This window comes from Mesoplodon mirus (assembly GCF_964341445.2).
Source record: "Mesoplodon mirus genome assembly, chromosome: X".
Classification (NCBI taxonomy): Eukaryota; Metazoa; Chordata; class Mammalia; order Artiodactyla; family Ziphiidae; genus Mesoplodon; species Mesoplodon mirus.
The window spans coordinates 116,056,430-116,066,874 of record NC_138981.1 but is presented as its reverse complement, the minus strand read 5'-3'; the positions used below and the strand labels follow the sequence as shown (position 1 = coordinate 116,066,874).

Sequence of the window (10,445 nt, the reverse complement as noted above, 5' to 3'; positions counted from 1 at the left end):
TGATGCAATTTAATTCTATTAATTCATTTAATCCCAACTAAATCCTTTTGAGGTAGGTACTATTATTATTCCCACTTTACAGATGAAATAGCTGAGGCACAGAGAGGTTAAGTATCTTATCCAGGGTCACAAAGCTAGCAAACAGCAGAGCCAGGATTCATTATCAGGGCAGCTATGCCCTACAGTTCAGACTGCTAATCACCATGGAGGCTACACAATCCAGAAATTGAAGTAATGGTGGAAGTATTGGTGGAAGCTATTTCAGAACCTCGACATGAAACCCAAGTTTGGGATTCAGGGGCACAAGAACCTCAGCCTCAAAGGGTGTGAAGACCCTATGCTCCTTGGAAGATACAGATTATAGAGAAGCCTAGAAATGGATATTCGAAGCCAAAGGGAAGAATGGGAACTGAGTCAAGGATGGGGTGGCCCTGAAGTGGATGTGTGGGGTCAGAGAAGGGGGAGGAATCAAAGATGCCTCTGGGGTTTCTGGTTTGGGATGTTTGCAAAGGGATAATGATGCTCTAGGCAGGGGTGGATAGAGCCCCTACCCAAAATGACCAGATATAAGATTTGCAAACTTTTCCCCATTTCATACGTTGCCTTTTGCTCTCTATTGTATCCTTTGATGCACAAATATCTTTAAGTTGGATGTAGTCCCATGTGTTTATTTTTGCCTCTGTTGTCTGCGATTTTGGTATCATCTCTCTCTTATTATTTCTTACAATCGCATGTGAATCTACAATTATCTCAAAATAAAAAGTGTACTTAAAAAATAGAAAAATAATACTATTAACAGTCTAAGTGAAGATTAGCTAGCTTGATCCTTCACTTTTTAGTTGTGAAAACTTGAGATCATAAAGGTATATTTAAGAAAACAGGGTAAATAAATCCACAAAATACAGGTACTTTTTTATTGGCAGTCTTATTAATCTCAAAGACATAACATATATTCTATATAAGTGAAAATCACCTGTTAGAAGATATTTTTAGATATGACTAAGAAATAAAGTAGATAGGCCATCTAAAACAATCATTTATGATGACCCACTCTTAACCTTCTTAACTTGCAACATTCAAAAGAATTGCTTTTTCAGGACATTTAATACATATAATATTGATAGCAATAAAAATCTTATGCTTTCAATGACTATATTAAAACTTAGTAAAGGTTTGATCCTTTTTGCAAAAATTAAGAAGCCTCAGCAACTAAAAATGTTCACAACTTTACAAAGAGAAAGATACCGTGTGGTACTGTAGGTACTGTATTACTCTAAACAGATGTGGCTCTTTAAATGAGAAAAAAAAATCACACACATTTTCAGTGATGTCTGAGTAACAGCTTCTGGAGTTGTTCCTTTTAGAATCTTGCCATGGAAACCACAGCTTCTACAACTGCAGTTATTGCAGAATTCACTCTTGTATCTAGTTCCTTAACTTGCTACTCTGCCTAAAATACATGCCTCAAGAGCATTCAATATTCTTTTGTGGAGGAAATTAGTGCAAGCCAACAGCCCCACGGAAGCCCTATTTTCTGAAGAAAACCATCAGATTCTTGAAGTGTTAACCCCAATCAACTTTAGGGGGCCCAAACTAGTTTACCAAAAGCCAAGTGCACTTAAAACTGGAGAGAAGAGGGGTGACAGCATTGGAGCTTGCAACCCAAAGAGCAGCATAAGAATCACGCCCCCCAAGGTGGAGTCTCTTCTGTTTGATGTAAAAACAACGAAAGGAAAATGAACAAAACAGAAAACAGGATGAAAATTCTATCCTTCCAAATCAGTTTTTAGACTTTTATATATCCTGATATCCATTACCCTTTGACTACATTTAAAATGCTTAGTTCATCATCGATTTTTCTTCTTTGTTGTATTTCAAAGATGACTAAATGGCACATACTTGACTTACCTAAAAGAGGGAGTAAAACTGGGTAGTTGTACGGCATCACAAAGAGGTTTACACAAGTTAAAGTCGTACTGGCTTTTAAATAACCAAATGGATATCCAAGTTCATTGTATTTTCCACTGCTAGTAACAAATACCTGAGAAGATGGTGAAGTAATGTACAGTTATGACAATAAGGATTTTATGTAAAACTAAACACAGCAACATTTCATACCGATATCTCTGGCACAATTAAATTGTAATTTAAAAATGGGAATAGTTCTTTCACTATATTTATGTCAAAATATATCATACTAAAGAAGAATGTTCAGATTGCAATTCTTCTGCAAATTGTGTTAAGAAATGAAATCGTACTATGCAATAACGATTCAGAGACAACAGGCTGCATCAACAATAGCCAAATATTTACTTGGTTATTAGCACGATGGAAAATAAGGCTGAAATACCACTAAGTGATACCAGCCATTAAAACAAAGTGACTTCTCAAAAGAACAAGTGGTGACCAGAGTGGAGGCTTAGGAAAATGGAACACGCCCCTATGCCTAAAGCAAGCAATTACAAAAACAAAGCCCATTTATAGGATTATGCTAACACTCCTCATGTGTACTACTATTAAGTTTTGCTCTACTTCCCTTTTATGCCCCATTCCCCTACCCATTTATTCATTTTTCATCCAATAAATATTTATTGAGGAGTCTGTTACAAGCCAGGCACTGGTGATAATTATTTTGATGCAATTATATTGAGCAAGGAGATGCTTTGGTTCAATCTGGAAGGCACTTTCTCTTGTAAATGTTCCTGGTGGAGCAAACATTCAATAAAAATGAAAACATTAATCTTTATTCCATATGACTAGCATCTTATTCCTTATTGATATTCCTGATTTGATATGTATTATATTGTCAGGTCCCATAGACCTGATGTGCTATACTGGAATCCTCTGGCTATTATGTTTTCTTTGTGTTCCATGTTCACTCTTTGGCCCAAATCAGGGCATCAGTATGTACTTTTAGGGACCTAGACCTTTACCTTTTCCAAAGCCTTTCAGCGGGATTATTTAAGACAAAAGTCAGACCCTGATGGTGAACAGAACCCACTTACTTTGCTAATTCTTGGTACCAGCCAAATCACCTACCAGTTCACTAAATTCTTGCTATGCTTAGCTGTAGCTAAGAATAAACCCTTCCTATGTAATGGATGCCTCCACAAAAAAATGGGTTGTGCTAAAACATGACTCACCTACTAGATTTCATGTCTTAATCTGAACGTTAATAGAAACAGATAATTGTAATAAAACATGTTGGATTTCCTCCAGTTTCCTAAGTGTGTATAATAGAAAAGGGGGAAAATCATCATAAAGGATAAAAAAGTTACGGCCAGCAAGGATCAGACCTGTAATTCCCCTGAAAGGAAAAGCACTGTTTTTTGTTCCTTTCTCACTCCCTTTCTGTCTTTACTCCCTCCCTTCCCACCTTCATACCTTCCTTCCTTCCCATAAGCCCACTGAGTTTTTCCAAATTTCTTATCTGCTGCAAATTCATAGAATTTGGGGGTTCAAAGGGATCATTAGAGACCATCTACTCTAGAGAAAGTGTCTGATCCAAGACCACATAGCTGGTGGCAGAGCTAGGGTTAGAATCCAGTCTCCATTATGATTTTGCCAAATTTCCCAGCTCCTGGTTCATCTTATTCTTTTTCACTCCCACTAATTCATCGCATTAAACTACTCTAAACCAAAGTAACGTAAGATGCTAGAGAAAGACATATGGCATATTTGAGGGGTGCTGCAGGGATCTTAAGGATTTCTTAAGTTCCTTTGGAGAAGATTTACAAGGAAGGTGCCATATAGAAAAGACGGTTTCATTTAGGAAAGAAGTATAATTTATAATTTTATTTGCTTTTATTCTAAAATGTTTTTCAATTCATAAATTCAAGCCTCTGTCTTGATTTTAACTTAGTATTCTATCATCCCTATCTCTATATTTCCAGCACATTTTTGGTGTATTTTATTGAAATATAAACATACGTTCAAAAAAAGTGCATGAATTATAAGTATACAGTTCAATGAATGTTCAAAAATGAATGCATGTGTGTCATCAGCACCCAGATCAAGAAATAGAACCTAACCAGAAACCCCCTCGTGTCTTTTTCTGGTCACTACTCTGTAATCCCAAGAGAAATCACTGTCCTGACTTTTAACAGAGTCAGGCAGTCTTACCTCTTTTTGAACTATATAAAGTCGAATCATATGATATGTGATCTTTTATGTCTGGCTTCTTTTGCTCAATATTATATTTATGAGATCATTCTGTTTCTTGTACTTTTACATCCTTGCTTTATGCTTGTTCCTTTTTTTTCTACCCAGTTTTAGCATCTTTGGAGAATTCAAGTAGCTTAAAGGCAACTAGTAGCAATGATTTCACATTTTAGGGTGAACCAGATGGCAGTCTGCAAGTGTTCCTTGCGTAAGTAGAACCTAACAATTACTGATTGCTATACGGTGCTGTAGTTTAGAAATAGAACAAACATCCTTACAGTGTAGGGCTTCCTTATTATATTCAAATAAAAAGGCTGTGACTGCCACGTCCGGATTTTCACAAATTAAAATCCAAAGGTGAGTCTACTAACAAATCAGCAAGCCCTTCTGGCTGAAGTATAACCCTTGGAAGAGCCAGTGTATGTGCATTTGCCTGTGCCTTTGCTTCATCCAAGGAAAATCCACACTACACTCACCAATGTGCTTTGTACTACAGGAAGAAGGGTTTGATCACATGACACAAATACATAAAGTAGTTTCAGGCTTACTTATTGATTTATTTTTTTGGTCAAAAATATCTTGTACCGGGAATTCCCTGGCGGTCCAGTGGCTAGGACTCCCCACTTCCACTGCAGGGGGCACGGGTTTGATCCCTGGTCAGGAAACTAAGATCCTGCATCCCAATTTTAAAAATTAAAATTTTAAACATATTTTTTTAATTAAGAAAAAAACCTTGTGCTTCCAATCTGTCAAGTTCCCAGTAAGGACTGAGAACATTGCTTCAGCTGAAGAATCCATAGCTGAATAGAATTACATCCTTTAGGTTAGGGATTCTTTTATTAAAATTTATTTATTTCCCTTGTGTTTTTGGCTGTGTTGGGTCTTAGTTGTGGCACACGGGATCTTTGTTGAGGCATGAGGGATCTTTTTGTTACGGTGCACAGGCTTCTCTCTAGTTGTGGCATACAGGCTCCAGGGCACATGGGTTCTGTAGTTTGCGGCACGCGGGCTCTCTCATTGAGGCACACGAGCTCAGTAGCTGTGGCTCACAGGCTTAGCTGCCCCACAGCATGTGGGATCTTAGTTCCCCGACCAGGGATTGAACCCGCGTCCCCTGCATTGGAAGGTGGATTCTTTACCACTGGACCACCAGGGAAATCCCTAGGTTAGGGATTCTTAACCTGGGGTCCCTGGATAGGCTTTAGGGGAGTCCTCCAAATCCTCAAATACATAGGTTTCATCAGATCATACTTCCTTAAATGGCAGTGTATGGTAGGCTAGTGATTCATATCAGTCTGAAATTATTTGCTTGGCCTTGTTGCTTATTTGATAGCATTTGTGAGAAACATTATCAACAGACTCAGCTCGACTATTCCCAGATTAACCTTTGAAACTTCTTAAAACAATTTAAAGATCTCAGAGTGGTTCCAGACATTTGGCTGACAACAAAGGATAAGTACCTGCCAGCAGGTATGGGGAGACTTTCGTTCCAGGATGTACTGAGTTAAGGGTGAAGGTTCAAGTTCATATTTGTCAAAGGGAAGTTTGTCTATTACCATTGGCTCACAATCTACACAGGAGAACCTCACAACAGGATGAGATGTTCGTGGAGGCTAAAAAACAAGAGGGGAAAATATAATCCATTATCAAGAGAGTTTACGTTTGTGACAATTCTGCCACCCTTTTATGTTTTGTTAAACCATCGCTGAGATACAGACTACTGTTTTGAGAAAGATGAATTGAGAAAGGTAAATTATAACACTCATAACTCCGGTTTCAGGGAAGTAAAAAATAAAACTGTTTTGAATATTAAGAACTCTGAAATTCAGATCCACTTTGCAACCTCCAAGGACTACCTGCCCTTCACTCCTTTGTACCATGAGGTTTCAGACAGGCCAGACGCTGCTAGGGAAGAAGAAATCCATGAAGCTTTCTAATGAGGTAATGACAGAGCTGGAGCCACTAACAAGCAAGGTGAACAACTGTAAAGGCATGGAAAAGGCAAGATAGAGACTGAAAAGGAGCCCGTCACAACTCCACAGCCTGGTTGAAATTTTCTTTGCAGCTGAATTTTTACAGCATTTCTCACACCCACACACTTCCTTGAACAGCTAGAGCTGGGGATGCTTTTGGCTGGGCTGAAAGGCCTGTGTACCTGGGGTACCAGAGCAGATTGATGGAGCAGCCATTTTATTAATGGCTTTAGCTTGTGGGGGTGGAGAGTACCAGAGAGAGAAATGGCGTCAGCAAGGGCAAATGGAGACAAAAAGAGACAGGACAAGTTCCAGGGTCAAGAGTGAGATGTAGCTCTACCTGCTCTTGCTGAGAGATCTGTAAGGCTGATGTGAATACGACAAAACACCTGTTTCCTTCATAAAGGGGAAAAACATGCTCATTTGGCTTTATGATTTACAAACCTACAAGATGTTTTGGAAGCTGAGAAAAATAGCCTTCCAATGTGCTTTTAAAGCTGAAGCTATGCGCTATATGTGAGTTTCCTGAAATTCCTTCTATTCCGGTTTTTAAAAAATTTTTTATTTTAATCAAACTTTCAAAATATTTCTGGCTTATTAGATTTAAGTCTATACAAAGACATGAGTGGGGACTTCCCTGGTGGTGCAGTGGTTAAGAATCCACCTGCCAGTGCAGGCAACATGGGTTCGAGCCCTGGTCCAGGAAGATCCCACATGCCGCGGAGCAACTAAGCCCGTGCACCACAACTACTGAGCCTGCACTCTAGAGCCCGCGAGCCACAGCTATTGAGCCCACGTGCCACAACTACTGAGCCTGCACACCTAGAGCCTGTGCTCCGCAACAAGAGAAGCCACCGCAACGAGAAGGCCACGCACCGCAATGAAGTGTAGCCCCCGCTCGCTGCAACTAGAGAAAGCCCGCACGCAGCAACGAAGACCCAACGCAGCCAAAAATAAAATAAATTAATTAAAAAAAATAGAACTTCATAAAAAAAAAGACACGAGTGAAACCCTGTCACCAGGAATAATGAAGCAAATTTGTAACGAAAACATTCAGTCTGGGGTTTGAAGGGGCTGAGAGTAACTGGGCCCTGAGGTCTGACAAGCGTGCCACCTTGGTGCCCCAAGGGATGGGATTAGGAGACAGAGCCTCACCCCCGGCAGGGGCTGAAGATGGCTCTTCAGTCGTACATTCAGGCCTTTCATGGCCACCTCTGAAAAAAATGAAGGAGCCTCAAAATAGCAATCCAGGAGAAAATGCAGTTCATGTCAGAAATGTCTAAAACCTAGATAGACTATAGATTAGCTGAACCAAGAAGGTACTGGAAGAGCAGTGACCATTTTGTGCCCCCTCCGTCACTCAAGGATTACTCTGGCCTTTTTATATTGGCTGCGGGGAGGGAGGAAGATGAAAGGGAGAGTGGGTTTCATATGGTTTCCCTTATTACTAGATTCTGCACCTTCCCCCGTCCCAAGCCAATTCATGTGGTGCTAGGAGCCACTACAATATCAAACCCTCTTCCACCAAATACAGTGAATAAAAAGATAAACCCTTGCTTAGAGATCATTTTTTAAATATTGCTTAATTACGCATTGTTGAAAGGTGCGTTGCCAAGGAGCTCAAGTCCACTGATTACAAAAACATGAGAAGTAGGCCCACAAAGTCCCACTACATGTCTAATGGCTCCCTCGGAGGAAGTAGAATGACCTCTGCTTTGAATATGTTTCTAGAACCTATACAAGGTGCTAACTAAGTTCTAATTTCCAGGGGATGTACATGAAAATCAATGCCTGCCCTTTTTAGAGATTGTGTTTACCAAGTAAATCAAGTCAGCGGCTCTGGCCCTGAAATAAAAACCAAGTCACAGATTGCAACAGCATCAAAAATAACACTATTTTAACATCTGAAGAGGGCAGGTCAAGTGGCAAAGGCAACTAAAAGAAAGAATGCCAGAACAGAAAGGAGGTCCTCTCTTGCTTTTAGGTACAAGCTAGACTTTCCAGTAAGAAATAGAAGGCACAACTTAAAAGCTTCCAAGCTATTTTAAAAGGTTCTCTGCAATCAACTAATTGAAAATCCAGAATGATGTTTACCTTTTTGTTTTATGACACTTACTAGTGAAGGTAAATTCTGATCTGGCCAAAAAGATTCTGGAATTGGCCAATGTCCAACAGGAACACCAGTCTTAGAGTTAGGTCGCACATAAATGAGCTTATGACAGCTATGCCATGGTTGAGCAGCAAATGAATTGCTTGGCCTGGATGAATCCATAAGTCCATCTAAAAGTTAAACAAAAGACAGACTAAGGCATGAATTTCCTTTCACAGCCTCTGATCTTGTACAGATTTTTCAGTTAAAAGCAAAGTACAAAACAAAGCCAAAACAGTGATTCATGAAAGATGGAAGTAAAAAGTGACTCTACTAGGATTTCTGAATGTTCTCTCTAGCAACTCTTTTCATCATCTAATCCATCCCCTCTAATCCAACATCCTGCCCCCCCAATTCCTTAATTACAACCAAAATATGTAGTTATATGGAAAACTGTTACAAAGTTAGTTTTAAATTTTCTGAGATTTGGACACATAAATTAAACACACTAAACCACAACAGATATTTTTCCAAATTAGGCAAATGAAATTGTTCATTCCCTGGTATAGTTTTACATTTTTGAATCTGACAAAATAGGTCATAAATTCTATTTAGATTTTCTATTTCCAACTAGGTGAAAAAAAGTATTCTTTACTAAACAGTTAGACCCAATGACCACAAAGGCAAATTCACCAAAAGGTAGAAGGAATGCTGACAACACAATCTATGTATATGGTTAGGGAGGGAACACAAAGCAAATACATCACGTTTATGTGGACTAATTCATTATAGTTTGCCCATCCCATCATTAAAATCCCATGGAAACTGGGCATTGTATAATGCTGAATAATATATCCTGAATGAATTTTAATTATTTGAACTAGCATATTTCATTTGCCCCCGGAAAACAGGGCAAGGCAGAGTTACATAACCTTTAATGGGATGATTCATTAGTCTAAATTATATTTTTAAAAGATATGTGTTAGTGATTTGAGTCTCATTTTTTTTCTCCAATATCATTTGATTTACTTAAGCATTACTTTAAACAAGTAATTACTTTAGAGCAGGGGATTTACTGTGGCCCATGGAGCTCTAGAAAATACATGTAGTGCTTCAGGGGACCAAGACACCCCCTCTAAAGTTGAGCTCAGAATTCTGGGGATGTGCATTTTTCTGAGGAGAAATTTCTTAGCTTTCATCAGAATCTCAAAGGTTAAGAACTCTGGACAAAGGGGAAATGGAGCTAGAAAGAATGTCTGAGCTATTTACGTGACACCTTCTAATTGGTTTTCAGTAGGAAAGTTCCCCGTTCACATGAAGGTAATGAACACAAAATTATAGACCTGAGTGGTCAATCGTTACCAATATAACATGTCCTTCCTTTACAACTAATTTAATTACTTTAAAATGGGCTGTGAAGCCTCAGTCTTCTACAGCAGGTGGTTTTTGTTGTTGCTGTTGTTTTGGGGTTTTTTTGTGTTTTTTTTTTTTTTTATTTGGCCACGTGGCATGTGGGATCTTAGTTCCCTGACCAGGGATAGAACCTGAGCCCTCGGCAGTGAAAGCCTGGAGTCTTAACCACTGGACTTTCAGGGAAGTCCCTACAGCAGATGTCTTTAAATTGGAGTCCAAGAACCCCTGAAATGAAATGCAAAATTATGTGTGTATGTGTTGCCCATGTCCATTTTCCTGGGGAGAGGGGTCTCTATTTTTTCTAATAGCTTCTCAAAGGGTTCTGGGGACTAAACAGCAAAAAGGTCAGGAACCACAGGATCCACTGCTTCAGCAAGAAATGTGGGTCTTTCTGCCCCTTTGCACTTACTCCCTTTGCTTCTCCAGGCGGCTACCACTAATTGTGGCCACAGTGATTAAAATGTATGGATCAGATCAGACAAGCACTGTGGTGATGATGGAGTCTAGGTACACATATGTATGTATGTGTGTGTGTGAACCAACAGGAACGAGGAGAAGCGATGGCCTGGAACAGAGCTCTGAGGAAGCCGTGCAATGGGGTATGATTCGCTTTCCCAATACAAAAGTAGCTCTGCTTTCATATTTTGAGATGTTGAAGTTTCCATAAAATCTCATTTGAAGAGAAAAGGTTCTGCAGTTAAAAAGTGGCCAGGAAAATACTGGTGTAGGATCTTATAGAATATTAGCAGTTCCTGGCTAAACATCCACAGATTTCATCAAGATAGCTTGGCACGTTTGGCGCTCACAAG

At 39.3% G+C, this 10,445-nt stretch overlaps 1 protein-coding gene across 7 annotated transcripts in view; it reads right to left on the bottom strand.

The window, feature by feature from the left end:
* Window positions 1-10,445, bottom strand: part of INTS6L (integrator complex subunit 6 like) — a 50,787-nt gene that overhangs the window by 15,723 nt on the left and 24,619 nt on the right. For all 7 annotated transcript variants that reach the window (XM_082610167.1, XM_082610168.1, XM_082610170.1 and 4 more), the window contains 3 exons: window positions 8,251-8,414; window positions 5,622-5,774; window positions 1,909-2,041 (listed from right to left, as the gene is read on the bottom strand). In XM_082610167.1, the coding sequence (XP_082466293.1) occupies window positions 1,909-2,041; window positions 5,622-5,774; window positions 8,251-8,414 (450 nt within the window). The remainder of the gene's footprint in view (window positions 1-1,908; window positions 2,042-5,621; window positions 5,775-8,250; window positions 8,415-10,445) is intronic.